This window comes from Dipodomys ordii, unplaced genomic scaffold (assembly GCF_000151885.1).
Source record: "Dipodomys ordii isolate 6190 unplaced genomic scaffold, Dord_2.0 Scaffold30, whole genome shotgun sequence".
NCBI lineage: Eukaryota > Metazoa > Chordata > Mammalia > Rodentia > Heteromyidae > Dipodomys > Dipodomys ordii.
This window is the reverse complement of record NW_012267246.1, coordinates 4,340,980-4,357,816: the sequence shown is the minus strand read 5'-3', so window position 1 is coordinate 4,357,816 and position 16,837 is coordinate 4,340,980. Positions and strand designations below refer to the sequence as shown.

The 16,837-nt window shown below is 38.7% G+C and overlaps 1 protein-coding gene across 1 annotated transcript in view; it reads left to right on the top strand.

Moving 5' to 3' along the window:
- Ift80 (intraflagellar transport 80) overlaps positions 1–16,837 on the top strand; it is a 50,460-nt gene that overhangs the window by 9,509 nt on the left and 24,114 nt on the right. The window contains exons 2-6 of the mRNA XM_013016223.1: positions 1,186–1,295; positions 3,861–3,950; positions 4,889–5,026; positions 8,092–8,271; positions 15,334–15,452. Of these exons, the coding sequence (XP_012871677.1) occupies positions 1,186–1,295; positions 3,861–3,950; positions 4,889–5,026; positions 8,092–8,271; positions 15,334–15,452 (637 nt within the window). The remainder of the gene's footprint in view (positions 1–1,185; positions 1,296–3,860; positions 3,951–4,888; positions 5,027–8,091; positions 8,272–15,333; positions 15,453–16,837) is intronic.

Sequence of the window (16,837 nt, the reverse complement as noted above, 5' to 3'; positions counted from 1 at the left end):
CCACTTCTGGCTTTTTTCTTTTTGCTTATGTGGTGCTGAAGAATTGAACCCAAGGCCTCTGGCATGCAAGGCATGCGCTCTACCACTGAGGTACCTTCCCAGCCCCAGGAAAGTGTAACTTAATGTGGTCAGGAAGACTTGATAGCCTCTACAGTAAAACTAAATTAAAAATATAGCATGCCCCTGGTGGTGGTAGTACAGATCTACAATCCCAGCATTTGGGAGACTGAAGCAGAAAGATGGCAAGTTCAAGGCTAGCCTGGATTATATAGACTCTGATTGCAACAAACAAAATATAGCATTGCCAGTGGGTCGTAAGATTTTTAAAATATTAACTATTAATAAAATTCTGTTTATTAATATTAGCTCAGTCTGTATTTCAGTATCAAGCTTTTTCCAGTTTAAAAGGGATACTAAAAGGAAGAAATGAAATGACACCTCACATTGCTTTATTGCCCCTTGTAACAGTCTCGATATTAATTTTGATTCATTTATTTTTTCAAATTTACTTTTTGTTTTGTGTCAGTACTGAGACTTGAACTCAGGGTCTGGGTGCTGTCCTTTATCTTTTTTTGCTCAAGGCTGGAGCTTTACCACTTGAATCTTACCTTTACTTCTGGCTTTTTGGAGTTGGCTATAAGAGTCTCGTGGACTTCCCTATTTGTCTGGCTTAGTGTGGTGATGCTCAGATCTCAGGATTATAGGTGTGAACCACTGATGCTCAGTTGTGATTGTTAGCTTGATTGGATTGAGAAATGCCCAGCAGATTTAGAAAAGCACCTTGTAGCTAATTTCAAAGACCTTTAGATTGTGAAAGTTCTAATAAATAGTTTGTTCCGCTGATGGATGAAAAATGTGAATAGACTATTCTGTGGTGAGGTGGTTGAATGTGGAAGATAGGGCCTGGCTGGAGGAAGCAAGTGACAGGGGAGAGTATCTAAGAAGGGCATAGCTTGTTCTTGCTCTGTCTCTTGCCCAGCTTCTTGGCTGCCATGAGCTGAGAAGTTATCCTCTACCATGCCCTTCCCTCCATGATAGACCAAAGCTCTGAATCTGTGAGGAAATCTATCCTTCCTTCTTTACATTATTTCCATCAGTATTATGTCACGACAATGAAAAAGTCTGACTGACACAGCCTAAAGGTGAAAGTTGTTCAGCATCTTTTTCCTTTTCTGTCTTTGACAGGAACACCAGTGTATTCAGTAGCCTGGGGCCCAGATTCAGAGAAGGTTCTTTACACCGCAGGCAAACAGCTCATCATTAAACCTCTCCAACCAAATGCAAAAGTTTCACAGGTACTGCTCAGGTATTTGTAAATTGCTATCCAGATCTACCTACATGTTAAGCTAGTAGTTACTTAAAATCTCTTTCTTCTGGGTGGTCTTTTTTTACAGTCTGAGGTCTTTTAAGTGTGTAGTTTTATTAACCTTTATTATACATTAGGGAGTATCTGTTTATGTTTCCAAGAAGGATTATTACTTTGTCCAATTCATATCATACCAGTAAATCATAAAGATGTTTTGGATTTCTGAATTTTCACATGACTTAGTACAGCTAGGAGTCTTTTACATTTATAGTCAGCTTCCAGTGTATAGACTTGAAACTAAACAAAATCATAACTTTTGGATTTGCTTAGATTTTTTTGTTTTTTACTTTATTTGATACAAAGTTTTACTAGGTAGTCCAGGCTGGTCTTGTCTCAGCCTCTAGAATGTTGGATTTATAGTATTTGTCATATGCCTATCGACTTTTTGTTGTTGTTGTTGTTCTTTAATCATCGTTATAAGTTATCTTGTCAAATACTGAGCTCTCTTTAAGAGCTTTAGCTTTTAAAGAGTATTCGTATATATAGAAAGTAAGCCTAATATTTAGAACAAATTAAGTGTATAGAACTTTATGAATATCAGAGAATATTTAACTTAATGAAAAATGTTGCATTTATATTTTCTCTCGTGCTGTTCAGAAAGCAGGAAGAGTTACTGTAGAAGTTCAGTATTTTTTATTTTTTATTGTGAAAATACTGTACAGAGGGGTTACAATTACATGGGCAAGATAATGAGTACATTTCTTATCAAGCATTGTAGCATCCTCCTTTGTTTCCCCTTCCCATCCATTCCCATTCCCCGCCCCCCCACGCCCCCCACCCAAGGAGAAAAGGGAAAGGTTGTTCTAAGCCTAGGATCCCCGAGGAAGGATTGTTCATAAATTAGAAATGACAAACCAAGAACCACACAAAAACAAGCAAAACAATAATAGTACTTAAGAAAGATAAGATGGGACAAATACATGGAAAACTTAGTTTTTCTTTTTGGTATCTGTACTGAACTTGAACTCAGGGCTTTGGTGCTGTCCCTTAGCTTTTTTGCTCAAGGTTGATATTCTACCACTTGAGCCATAGTTCCATTTCTGGCATTTTGGTGGTCAATTGGAGGTAAGAGACTCGTGGACTTCGCTGCTTGGGCTGGCTTTGAACCAGGATCCTCAGATCTCAGACTCCTGTGTAGCTAGGATTACAGATGTGAGCTCCTGGTGCCCCCGGTTGTAGGCATTCTTTTTTTCAAAAATTTTTTCTGTTATATGCATTCTTAATGTATCTTGAACATATAAATTCTCAGTAGTAGTACAATTGTGAATCAAACCTATAAAGGATAAGGACAATCCAAAGGCAGAGACCTGCCAGGCGCTGGTGGCTCACATCTGTAATCCTAGCTACTCAGGAGGCTGAGATCTGAGGTTCGAGGTTCAAAGCCAGCCCATGCAGGAAAGTCCATTAAACTCCAATAAAACCACCAGAAAACCGGAAGTGGTGCTGTAACTCAAGTGGTAGAGCACTAGCCTTGAGCTGAAGAGCTGAGGGACAGCGCTCAGGCCCAGAGTTCAAGCCCCACGACCGACAAAAAAAAAAAAAAAAAGGCAGAGACCATAAAGATAAAGAGAATGTGCAGAAAAAATTGAAGACATACTAAAGAATGATATACACACAGTAGAGTTCAAGCAAAAGAAAACAAGGTAGGATATAGCTCAGTAGTAGAGCGTACTTAGCTTGTCTGAGGCTCTGGACTGAATCTCAGTACCAGTAATGGGATCAACTGTACAAAGGATGCAGCCAGATTTGGATTCTGTTGATAATCTGAAATATATAACATTTGTTTTAGTTTTTTCACATAAATGTCAGACTTGAAATAGTTTAACACTAAGTGATTTCCATCTGGAATCTAGACATCTGAGCAATTTAATGGAAACGTAAGCTATACAGTAGACCTGGTGCTGTGAGTTGCTTTCATTGGTGTAACTTGGAGATGGCACCAGCCAATAAGGCATAGTGCAGAATGTTAGAAGGAATAAAGTATTAGAAAGAAGCAAACAGCTAGACGTAGTAGTGTGCTCTTGTAGTCCTAACCACTCAAGAGTCTGAGCAGGAGGATTGCTTGAGCTTAGGAGTTCAGGGCCAGCTTAAGCAATGTTGTAGTGAGAACTCTGTTACAAAAAATAAATAAATAAATAAAATATCCTTTTATAAAACAGAAAACAACTGTGTGTGTGTGTGTGTGTGTGTGTGTGTGTCCTAGGAATTGAACTAAGGGACTGGGTATTATACGTGAGCTTTTGAACTAAGGGACTGGGTATTATACGTGAGCTTTTTTGTTCAGGGCTAGTATTCTACCACTTGAGCCACCGTTCCACCTCTGGCTTTTTGGTGGTTAGTTGGAGGTAAGAGTCTCATGGACTTTCATGACCAGGCCAGCTTTGAATTGTGATCCTCAGATCTCAGTCTTCTGAATAGCTAGGATTACAGGCATGAGTCATCAGTGCACAGCTAGAAAACTTTTAAAGTTATACTGTCTTTTTTTTTCTTACAGTGGAAAGCCCATGATGGCATAATTTTAAAAGTAGATTGGAACTCAGTCAATGATCTTATTTTATCTGCTGGTGAAGACTGCAAATATAAGGTATGTCATTGTTTATAGGTTTTTGATTAAAGAATACCATGTAGATGAAAAGTATTTAGCATATATGGATATTCTTTTCAGTCTTTTCCCTTTAATAACCTAACAACTAACTTTCTAATTTTAACTGGTATTTTAAAATCCCAACTATAAAAATTGTCATTCACATTTAAAATTTAACTTAATAAGTAGCAACATCCGTTCCGCCTCTGGTTTTAGTGTCTTGATTTTAATCAGTTTGTTAAAATTAAAAAAAACTTTACTGCTTTACCAAATCTAGTCTATTTCAGAACATTTTTTTTATTAATAGTTGTACAAAGAGGTTTCACTTCCATAAGTCAGGTTATAAAAACAATGCATCTTGATAAGTTAGACCAAAGTAACTTGTGGAGAGTAAGGTTTTATTTCTTTTTGAAGTACTGGGGATTGAAATGGGGGCCTGGCACCTGCTAGGCAAGCTCGGTATCACTGAGGTGTATACTCCCAGGCCTCAGGAGAGAATTTAAAGTAATTGCAATTACAGGAACTTTAATTGAATTCAATTATTTTGGAGAAAGTTGACAGAGCTCTCATTGAACAGAAAGAAATTTAAGTGAAATATTTAGCAGCTCACAATTTTACTCTTAACCCTATGGCACTATGGAATTTGCTTTATCACTTTTAAATACACTAATCTTTAAAATTTCTCAAAAAGTAAGTAACCACTTAAAATAGATGGGTTTAATGTTTATGATTTAGCAAAATCTGAAAATTATAATACATTTTTTAGATATTTAATGTTCAAGGAATGCATTATATTTTTATCCCTTCTCTATAATAGTAAAGATATTTTATTGCTTATATTTTATTATTAGGATTCCTTCATTTTTATTTAAGGACAAAATTCTTTGTAGTAATGGGATGATTGTTATAAAAGATTTTTTAAAAATTTGCTTTTATAGGTGTGGGATAGTTATGGCCGCCTTCTGTACAACTCACAGCCTCACGAACATCCCATTACCTCAGTTGCCTGGGCTCCTGATGGAGAGATATTTGCTGTTGGGTCATTTAATACTTTACGCTTGTGTGATAAAACAGGGGTAAGTTCCCACGTGAGCACTTGCAGATGTGCTGTCAGATGTGGTGTTGCACCACATAACCAGTTCTCTCTCCTTTTTTTTGTTGTTGTTGATTGTGGGCTTTGGGGCCTGGGTGCTGTCCTTCAGCTCTTCAGCTCAAGGTGAACACTCTACCACTTGAGCCACAGTGCCACTTCCAATTTTCTAGTGGTTAATTGGAGATAAGGGTCTCACAGATATTCCTGCCTGGGTCAGCTTTGAATTTTGATCCCCAGATCTCAGCCTCCTGAGTAGCTTGGATTACAGGCGTGAGCCATAGGTGCCTGGCAGTGCAAAATATTTTTAATGACTTGCATTTGACTGAATCTTTCTGATTTTTCTGCTGAGTGTATTGGTTCAGTCAATTCCAGATTTATGGGCTTCGTTACTTGTTTTTCTAGAAATAATTCATTTTGACCAACTGAAAGATAGTAAAGTATTAAATTTGATGCCAATCAATATAGAGAGTACAGTTTTAATTTGTTTCAGCTATTAGTATGATTTGCACAAAATTTCAGTTGCTTTTATAAGGAATTAATAGTAAATAAAAAAAATTAAAACCAAAGGTCATATTTTTCTTTGTTAAGAATTCATATTTGAATATGTGTCAGAATTTTTCCTTATAGGATATTCCCATTTTCATACAACTAAATAGAACTAAATAGAACTTCATAGCACTAAATAGCCAAGGTCAGCAACATTTACCCATTGTTACTGGAAAATGACTTATTCCATTGAAGAGCTCACAAGGCATCAGTGACAGAAAGAGTTGGAGTTGTGTTAGTCAGTTTTCTGTCTCTGTCACTATAATGAAATACTTGAGAAAAATTATCTTTTTTTGGGGTAGGCTAGCGCTCTACCACTTGAGCCACAGTGCCACTTCCAGCTTTTTTCTTTTTGCTTATGTGGTGCTGAGGAATCGAATCCAGGGCCTCATGCATGCAAGGCAAGCGCTCTGCCACTGAGCCACCTTCCCAGCCCTCTCTTTCTTTCTTTCCAATTGTAGAGCTTGAACTCAGGGCCTGGGCGCTGTCCCTGAACTTCTTTTGCTCAAGGCTAGCACTCTACCTCTTGAGCCACAGCATCACTTCTGGCTTTTTCTGCTTATGTGGTACTGAGGAATTGAAGCCAGGGCTTTCTGCATGCAAGGCAAGCACTCTACCACTAAGCCACATTCCTAGCCCCCAAGCCTTTTCTTGAATGTTATCATTAGTACAGTGGGTTGAGCTGGTAATACCAAGAGGGGCTGGTGGAGGTGGCAGCAGAGCAGAGCAGCTGTGGCAGAAGAAGCCTTTAGCAGCAGAATAGGATCACCTTTTAACTAACTGACTGATATTGCTTTGATTTGTCAGCAGGTGGAGCTATTGCTTGTATAAAAGGCGTATAGCCTTTTCACTTTGCACATTGGCATTATACAATGATACTGGCTTATCATTATAAACCTTCCTTCTGTTTATTCACTCCTCCATATATATATATATAATTTAAGACAGTCTGTGAGTCACTAATTTCATGTAAGAAAGAATAATGAGGAGATGTTTTTTAAAATCAGATCATATGCCTTAAGGAACTATAAGGGACTTTCATCTATTTTCTCTGTGATTTATATTCATTTTATACAATACAATTTTATAAACTGAATTTGCCAAACAAAGCCAGAGATGATGTTTTTGAGGATCTTTTCAGTTCAGGAGTACAGTAGTAAAGAGGAATTTTTTTGTTATTATAAAGGTGATATACAGAGGGGTCACAGTTACATAATTCAGGTAGAGAGTACATTTATTTCTTCATCTTTGTCTTCGTCTTCATTGTTGTTTGTGGAGCTTGAACATAGGGCCTGGGCACTGTCCCTGAGCTTTTCTGCTTAAGTTTCATGTTCTACCATTTTGAGCCACAGCTCCACTTCCAGTTTTCTGGTGGGTAATTGGAGATAAGAGTCTCATGAATATTCCTGCCCATGCTGGTTTCAAACTGCAATCCTCAGATGTCAGCCTCCTGAATAGCTAGGATTGCAAGCATGAGCCACTGGTGCTCAGCTGTCCAACATTTTTATCTTCATGTGCTACTATTATTATTATTATAATACTTAGATTCTTCCTATGAAAGTGCACATAATATTTCTTCTTGAGCCTGGCTTATTTACTTAACATGATACTCTGACCTATCCATTTTCATGCAGATGGTGTAATTTCATTCTACTGTATGGCAGAATATAATAGACCATATTGTATATATACCACACTGTCTTTTTCCCATCATCTGTTGATGGATCCCTGAGCTGGTTCTGCAGCTTGCATAGTGCTATAGTAAACATGGGTGGGCAAGTACCTCTACTGTATTCTGACATACATTCCTTTGGCTATGCCCAAGAGTGGAAGAGGGGGAGTCTATGGTTAGTTCTGTTCTTAGGTTTCTGAGGAACCTCCATACTAATTTCTGTAGTAGCTGCCCTAATTTACATTACCATCAATAGCGTCCTGGTTAGCACTTGTTATTTATTTTCTTGATGACTGCCATTCTGACTTGGGTAAGATGGACTTAGCAGTGATGTTTTAATTCACTACATTCTGAGAAAAAGAAAAAGAAGAAATAGTTTCATGTATATCACACTCTTGTGATTTAGAATGTATATCAGATGTTTTACATTGTGTGTTTGTTTTCAGCTGTAGAGAAATTTTGAAATATTTCATAAGTTTTTGGATGTATGACAGAGGATCTCAAAAGGAACAAGTCTTATTTTTTCCTTCAGACTCTTTTCAGCATTGTCATTTAAAAGTTGTCATGAATATTAAAATGGTGTGAGTTTTTTATTTTATATGTGGTTTTATTGTACTTATTCTACTGTGAACTTTAAAAATTCTACCTCAGGCTTCTGTTTCTATACTGTGGTTACATTTTTCCTAATAAAATTATTTTTAATAATTCCAGATAATGATATACACTCTTTCCAAAAGAATCTTAACATCTTCACATGTACCCAGCTTATTAATTCTTTTTTTCTGACAAGTCAGTTTTTCTCTTGTTCTTCCCACTCCTCCCTTGTCCAGTGGTCCTATGCTTTAGAGAAACCCAACACCGGTAGCATATTTAACATCGCGTGGTCCATCGATGGCACTCAGATCGCTGGAGCCTGTGGAAATGGCCATGTTGTTTTTGCACATGTGGTTGAGCAACGTTGGGAGTGGAAAAATTTTCAAGTGACATTAACTAAAAGGAGGACCATGCAGGTAAGATTATGTCATGGCTGTTTAAATCTGCTTCTCTTCACCATACCCAGAGTTATTCTAGTTAACTATATTTACACTGTAAAAGCTCAATATTCCCACTGGAGCTCCGTGATCTGTACAATGGGCTACTTTTTCATCACATAAAGAGATGCTATGTGTAGTAATTACCAAGGTTATATGTTTAGGAGTGGTGAAGGAAATTTGAAGGAGTTAGGGACTATGTGGATTAAGTTAGGGAAGAGGAAATTTGAAGAAGCTAGGACAAATATGCACAAGTCAAACTTAGCACATACAGCTGACTCCAAGGCAAGCTGAGCCTGCTAGTTACTGATAAGGTTGAATTATCATTAACTTTTACTGTTCATAAAATAAATTTATTTAACTCAATTAAAAAAATTGTCCTTTAAGGGCTGGGAAGGTGGCTGAGTGGTAGAGCGCTTGCCTTGCATGCCTGAGGCCCTGGGTTCGATTCCTCAGCACCACATAAGCAAAAAGAAAAAAGCAGGAAGTGGCGCTGTGGCTCAAGTGGTAGAGTGCTAGCCTTGAGCTAAAAAGAGCTGAGGGACAGCGTCCAGCGCCAGGTCGTGGGTTCAGGCCCCACGACCGGACCCAAAGCAAAACAAAACAAAAAAAAATTGCCCTTTAAGGCTGGGTGCTGGTAGCTCATGCGCATATCCTAACCACTCAGGAGGCTGAGATATGAGGATCACAGTTCAAAGCCAGCCCTGATAGGAAAATCCATGAAACTTTTTATCTCTAGTTAACCACCAGAAAACTGAAAGTGGAACTGTGTTTCAAAGTGGTAAACCTCAGGGACAACATCCAAGCCCCACCAGCCCCTCTCCCCTCCAGAAAAATAAATTATTTAAGTCAAAATAAGAAAATGGCAGAAAGTTGCTCCTGGGACTTAGGAAGTCTGAGGGAGGACTTTTGTTACCATCTTTGGATTCATGTCTGACGCCCTTACGACAGTTAGTAAGACAGAAGCATTCAGATTTGTTTCCTGTCAGTTTTACATGGGATGGGAGCCTTCTTAGGAAATGAAGATCTGGAGAAATGGTTACACACCTGCAGAATGGACAACTGTGGAGAAATTAGCAAGGCCCCTTGGTTCTCACTCTTGTCTCTGTCTTCTGTTTGCAAGATAAGGGTGCTCCTTCCTCTGGCTGTAAGAAGCCCCTCTTCCCTGTAGTGTTTCGGGGAAGGTCAGAAAACCCTTCCTACCTTTTATAACCTGCTTCTGGAGATGACAGCAGAGAGAAGGCTAGAAGGCCTTTCTGCTTTCTTTCCTTTTCTCAGATTCCTTCAGCTTCACATATTCAGTGTCAAGTGCTACCATATTTGGGGTCAATATGAAGTGAAATATGTTAAAGTGAAGTATTTTTAGATTAATACACCGTTCTTGGATATGGCAAGGAGAGATGAAGATGACAGGCCAGAGAGCCTTGGTGTCTTGTCTACTCAGTTATAAGCCTCATTGTGGCATTTACACACCACACACACACACACACACACACACACACACACACACGATAATTTAGTAAAATTTACTTTCTCTAGTACTCTGTCATAACACCCTCAATGGTTCCCTCTTTAGTTTCTTGTGTGCCTGTACTGGGGCTTGAAATTGAGGCCTGGTCTCTGTCTCTTAGCTTCGTCACTCAAAGCTGGTACTCTATCACTTGAGCCACACCTCTACTTCCAGTTTTATAGTGGTTAACTGGAGATAAAATATCCAAATTTTTTAATTTGGATAATATATTTACCAGAGTCCTAATATAGTTTTTCTTTACTCATTTAAAAGTTTATATGGAGAATTGAATATGTACAAAATCAAATTGTCAAGCGCTTATTAATAACCCCCAGTTATTAACCCAAGATCAAGCTTCCCCTGCCTACCCTGTCTACTCTTCCCCTAATTTTTTTCTTTTTGTTGGTCATGGGGCTTGAACTCTGCACCTGGGTGCTGTCTGTCCCTCAGCTCTTAAGCTCAAGGCTAGTTGCTTGAGCCACAGCGCTACTTCCAGTTTTCTGGTTTTTCTGTTTTTGTGGTGCTGAGGAATCAAGCCCAGGGCCTCATTCATGTGAGGTAAGCACTCTACCACTGAGCTACCTTTCCAGCCCTCCCCTCATTATTTTTAAGCAACTTCAGACATCACTTTTCATGTGTAAAACTTTGAGTACAGTAGCTAAAAGATAGACTCATTTTAACACACTGTAGCACCATCAGCACACATTGAAAATAATAGTTCCTTAGTAACAAATGTAAAATAAAGTCTTCAAATTTTCAGTTGTCTCTTACACATCACAAAATTCAAAGTAAGGGCTGGGAAGGTGGCTCAGTGATAGAGTACTTGCCTTACATGCATGAGGCCCTGGGTTCGATTCCTCAGCACCACATAAGCAGAAAGAAAAAAGCCGGAAGTGGCGCTGTGGCTCAAGTGGTAGAGCTCTAGCCTTGAGCTGAAGAGCTGAGGGACAGCGCCCAGGCCCAGAGTTCAGGCCCCACGACCCGACCCCCAAAAAATAAAAACAACAACAAAAAAAAAACCCCAAAACAAAATTCAAAATAAGTTTTTAGGAACCAGGATCCAAGTGATTACAGTGTGTTGCATGCTACTTCTGTCTCTTTTAGTCAGTGAATTCCTTTTTCACCTCCCTTTCTGACCCCTGGTACTTTATTTGGCGAAGAAAGCAAAAGGATTTGATTTTCATAGTGTAGACTTAGCTGGTTGTATCCTTATGAGGTGTGGGTTTTTTTTTGTTTGTTTGTTTTGCTTTGCTTCTTGTTGTAGGGATGGAATCCAGGGCAAGTCCCCAGGCTACCTGGGGTGTGGTTGGCCTGCCTGTTCTTCCACATTTCCTCGAAATTAATAGTTGAGTATAGATAAGAGAGAGAGAGAGAGAGTGTGTGTGTGTGTGTGTGCGCGCACACACACACAAACACACTTCTGTTATTTAACTTAGGGACCAAAACATTCTGGCACCATGTCTGTAATAAGGAATGCATTCTACATTCTGATCAACTGATTGGGACATTCTTTTATATATATGATTCTTAGAAGCTTGCCAGTAAGAGGTTACTAAAAATAAGTTCAAGTCCTAATTTTTAAAAATGTCCTGTGTTGTGGAAAATATTTGTCTCTCTAAATAAACAGGAGTCATCCAAGTGGTTAGAGGGCTTTTATGATGGATTTTAAGTGGCTTATCTAGTCCAAATGATTGGTGTACTTAATATTTGTAAATATTTTTAAAGGTTTAGAATTTGAGAACCTTAAAGGAGGTTTTACACTCAGTGATTATAAAACATTGGCTGCAGCTTTTGCTAAATTGGGCTAAGTTATTTCCCTCTTGCATTTGGTGGTATTTATTGCATGGTCACTGCTTGCCAGACCTCAGGCTAAGCAGTGGGGAATGCAGAGGTGAATGAACCAAGCTTTGTTCTCTGTTTCCATGGACTTCCTAGTTAGTACCTTTTCCTTTTTCATATACATTCAACAGAAATTAAGGTGTGAAATGAAGGGGGAAAAAACACATATTGGTTTATATGAAGTTGAGAGAGTGACTGACTACCATTGTTGTTGTTTCAAAGGTTCAAGTAACATGGAAGTTCCTCTCTTTCTTTCCTCTTCTGTTCTTCCGTTTTCTGTGGTTGCCTCCATTTTCGGAAAGTCTTCTCCCTTCTGTGCTTCAAGCTTCCCTTCTACCCTTCTACCTCAAATCTACCAGTGAGCCATTGTTCCCAGCGATTCCAGCAGACATCCCGACGCTGAGTCTTCAGGAGTGATTCTGAGCCAAATCTATTTAGCTGAGGGAGACGAGAACATGAGTCAGCCTTACCTGAACCACTTAGTCACTGAAAGGGAGGAAAGAATTGTTCCCAAAGGAAAACCCAGTCCTACATACCAGGAGAGAGAATCTGGCTGGGCAGACAGAAGAGATCTCCAGGACTGTCTGTCCTTTGGCTTTTGAACAGCTGCATGTATTCATTCATTATTTATCACTGCATAATCATCCCATAACTTAGAGGCTTGAAGCCCCAGCATTTATTATCTCTGGGTTCCTGTGAGCCAGGAATCTAGGCATGGCTTAGCCAGCTTCTCTGACGCAGTCTCTCAAGGCTGTCATCAAAGTGTCTCCTATTAAGCCCACTCCAGGTGATTTGCTTTCAAGCTCATGGGCAGGATTCAGTCCACTAGTGACTTTAGGACCGAGGGCTTCGGTGTGGTGGGCTGTGGATAGGAGAGTTCCTGCAGCTGTGGGTGTGTGGCCTTTCCATGGGGTAGTAGACAACTGATAGCTTGGTTTATCAGAGCAAGTGAGAAGAGCCAGAGAAGCAACAAGGTCCAAGACTACGTTGTTTGTTTTTCTTTGTGATGGTCCTGGGGCTTGAACTCAGGGCCTGGGCACTTAGCTCTTTCACTCAAGGATGTTGCCAAGACTCAGTTTTGGCTTTTTTTTTTTTGTTAATTGGAGAGTTTCAGGAACTTTTCTGCCTAGGCTGGCTTTGAACTTCAGTCCTCAGATCTCAGCCTCCTGAGTAGTTAGGATTTATAGGTATAAGCCACTGGTTCCTGGTGTTGGCAATATTTTTTTTAACACTCTTCCAGTAAAGACAAGTAATGATTTCATGGGCTCCAAGTTTCTTTCGTTCTCTACTCCTTCCTCTCACCCTCTCTATTCTTATATTTCTTAAAGTTGTCTATGGCAATTTTTTTGTGGGGGGTAGGGGGGGCAGTCCTGGGGCTTGAACTCAGAGCCTGGGGACTGTCCCTGAGCTGCTTTTGCTCAAGGCTATCGCACTACCACTTGAGCCACAGCATCACCTCCAGCCTTTTCTCTGTGTATGGTACTGAGGAATCGAACCCAGGGCTTCATGCATACTAGGTAAGCACTCTACCACTAAACCACATTCCCAGCCCCTTTATGGTACTTTTTAATACTATAAGTTTTTCAATTTATAGCCCTCCACTTAAAATTTAATGTCATTTATTAAAATGCTTAAGCATACTGTTTTGTATCTTACATTTTTACTTTATAGCCCAGAGATGACTCTATAAATCTTCCATGTTCTGCTGCAGCTATATAGTATGAATATGAATGTACCATAGTGTATTCAAGTTCCTGGTAGACAGTTGGGCTGTTTTCAGTCTTTTGATAATGCTGGTAGTATGGTAGTAAGCTGGCTGTATATCTTATTTTGTAGTTTTGCTTGCCTGTCTTTGGGATAGGATTCTAGAGATGAGATTACTTGATCTTGAATATGCATACATGTGATTTTGTTATTGCTTGTCGTGGTGATAGGAGTTGGAGCACACATAGGAATAATAAATACTTGCTCTACCAAAGTACCTTACGTTAAACAGTTGTAAACTATAGACTGTTTTTCTGCCATAGATCTGGAGGCTACTCCTGGCCTCCAAGATCAAGGTACTAGCAAATTTGGTGTCTGAAGAAGACTTACTTTTCTAGCTCATAAAGATGGTGCTGTCTTGTGTCTGCACTAGAAAGTGATAACGCAGGTCTCTGCACCTCTATTTATAAGGGGAAGAACAAATCATTTCCCACAAGACCCCACAGTACATGAATTTGGGGTCAGGGACACAAGCAGTCAGACCACAGCCATCCTGCTAGATATGCAAGTATTCTCAAGAAGCACTTTTACGCTTTATTGTTCTATGTTTCTTTCCATGTTCTTTCCTTGTTCATTATGCTTTGTTATTTTTTTATAGCAAAATGATAACATTTTGAGAAGACTTTAAAGAAATAATTAACTTGCAGGCATAATTGCATTATAGATACAATTACATTGTTTTCTCTGTTTTTCACTTCTCACTGTGATAGAAGTGAAATGCCTCACACATTCTGAAATTGCTGGTATTAATCTGATTAAGATCTAGAAAGTTTAATTTGCCCAACATTTTCCTTATCTGTTGAAGTTTTTCAATAACTTCACAATATTTAACCAGTACTGCTGAATGGTAAAATTTTTATTAGAAACTTGATAAGAATTTTGACTATCATGGATAATATCTGTTTTTTATATATTATCTCTGTGCTTTTACCTGTAGAAATGCTTTCCCTAGCATATATAGCTGAGGTTCTTAGTTATGCAGGACTCTTTGTTGTTGTTACTGTTTTTTGTACTAATATTGATGCTTGAACTCAGGGCCTGGGCACTCTCTCTTAGCTTTTTCACTCAAGGCTGGTGCTTTGCCACTTAAGTTACAGCTCCACATCCAGATTTTTGGTGGATAATTGGAGATAGGAGTTTCATAGACTTCTCTGCCCAGGATGGCTATGAACTATAATCTTCAGATCAGTGGTGGCATGAGTTACCAGCTTGACTCTTGTTTTGTTTTTGTTTTCTTGTTTTTTAATTCAAATATTTCCTACTTCACTTTTGATTTTTAATACCTTTAAAAAAAAGAATTGAAGTTTTGAAGTAAAATCTAACTGAAAAGGGCTATTTTTACTCTTTTGGACAGTGTCTTTGCAACTTCCCATGCCACCCTCCATCTATCAGTCAGCTTTATCACTAAATATTCCAATGTATTGTCAGTTCATTGCTACATCATTCTGCCTGGCTTGCAGGTTATGAAATCCCTGTAGGGTTTTTTGGTGTTTTTTTTTTTTTTTTTTGGTAGGTCCTGGAGCTTGAATTTAGGACCTGGCTGCTGTCCCTATACTTCAAACCTAGCATTCTACCACTTAAGCCACAGTGGCAGTTCTGGTTTTTTCTTTGTAGTTTGCCCAGGCTGTCTTCGAACCACAATCCTCAGATCTCAGCCTCCTTAATAGCTAGAATTACAGGCGTGAGCCATCAGTGCCCAACTCTAAGAATGTTTTTTATTTGTATTTATACTTTTTTGATTTTTGAACCTAGTATAGCATCTTATACCTAGTTAAATTCTTATTTATATAATTAAGTAATCAAGTGTACATTGAGTTTCTATGCAAATTAAAATATTGCTCATGTGTCTAATTAGTCTTAACTTACCTAATTAACATGTAATTAAAATGTTAATGTTGTTTGTTGGCATTCCATTTTTCCTTGTTTAGGTTCGTAATGTTCTTAATGATGCTGTGGATTTGCTGGAGTTCCGTGACAGAGTTATTAAAGCCTCTCTGAACTACGCACACTTAGTTGTTTCAACGTCTCTTCAATGTTATGTGTTCTCGTAAGCATCTTACATTTCCTAAAAATGTACAATTTTGCCTGTAACTAGGAACTCATCACAGATTGACCTTTCAAGTTTGACATTACAGCTAGTTATGTACAATGAAAGTAGATCTAATAAAGTTTATATCCCAAAGGTATATAATAGGAATTACCTTACCTGATACAGTGTTTACTCTCAGTTGCAAGGAATTTCGTACAGTTTTATTTAGAGACTCAAAGATTAGGAGCAGCTTATGAGGACTGAGTAATGGAACCATTAGGAGAATTTAGTGCTTGGGAGAATCTAGTGCTTAAAACATCAGTTCTGCTGGGTACCAGTGGCTCATGCCCACAATTGTAGCTACTTAGGAGGCTGCGATCTGAGGATTGCGGTTAGAAGCCAGAAAAATGTGAGAGACTGATCTCTAATTAGCCTCCAAAAAGCTGGAAGTGAGGATGTGGCTTAAGTGGTGGAGTGTCAGCCTTGAGCAAAAAAGCTAAGTGAGGGGCCAGGCCCTGAGGTTAAGCCCAGGACTGGAACATACAACAGATCAGTAATCCTCAGCACCTCAGCCTCATGAGCCACTGTGATTATTAAAGGTATGTGTCACTGTCACCAGTTAAATTATTTTACTTCCTTTTTTTGCTGGTTGTGGGGCCTGAACTCTGGGCCTGAGTGCTGTCCCTTTGCTCTTCAGCTCAAGGCTAGCACTCTACCACTTGAGCCACAGCTCCACTTCCAGCTTTTTCTGCGTATGTGGTGCTGAGGAATCGAACCCAGGGCATGGGAGGCAAGCACTCTACCACTGAGCCACCTCCCAGCCCATTATTATTTACTTCTTTACTAGGAATGACTGGGATTTGAATCTAAGTTCATACTGTTGACTACATTTTAGTAATAACATATAATTATTAAAATAAACCTATAGGTAATATGCTGATTTCTATTAGAAGAAATTCCAGAAGAAGAAAAGCAGTGCATGAGAAAACTATATTAAAATGTTCACTTTTTTTTTCAAGTAATTGCATTGAAAATACTCTTTCTTGTTTTATTCAGCTTATATCTTAGGAAGTTTATATTTCCACAGCAATATATTTCAGTTGTCAGGAGTCTGGACATTTTCTAAAAGTTCATCCAAAAAGCCTCATATAATCACTACCTTTCTAATCAGCTCTCTTGCCAATGAATGCAGGTTAATTTTAATGACTAATTTAGCATGCTGCGATTTTTTTTTCCTGAAGTGCAAAAGCATATTATCTTTATCATACCTGTGAAGTTCAGTCTAATTACTGTACTATTACTAGAGCTAATTGCTATTAGAATTACCTTATTAGTAGAAATTTATTTGTTGTTTTATCCTTTGATGTATCATGTACTGACATGGTCTACATTAACCAAGATTA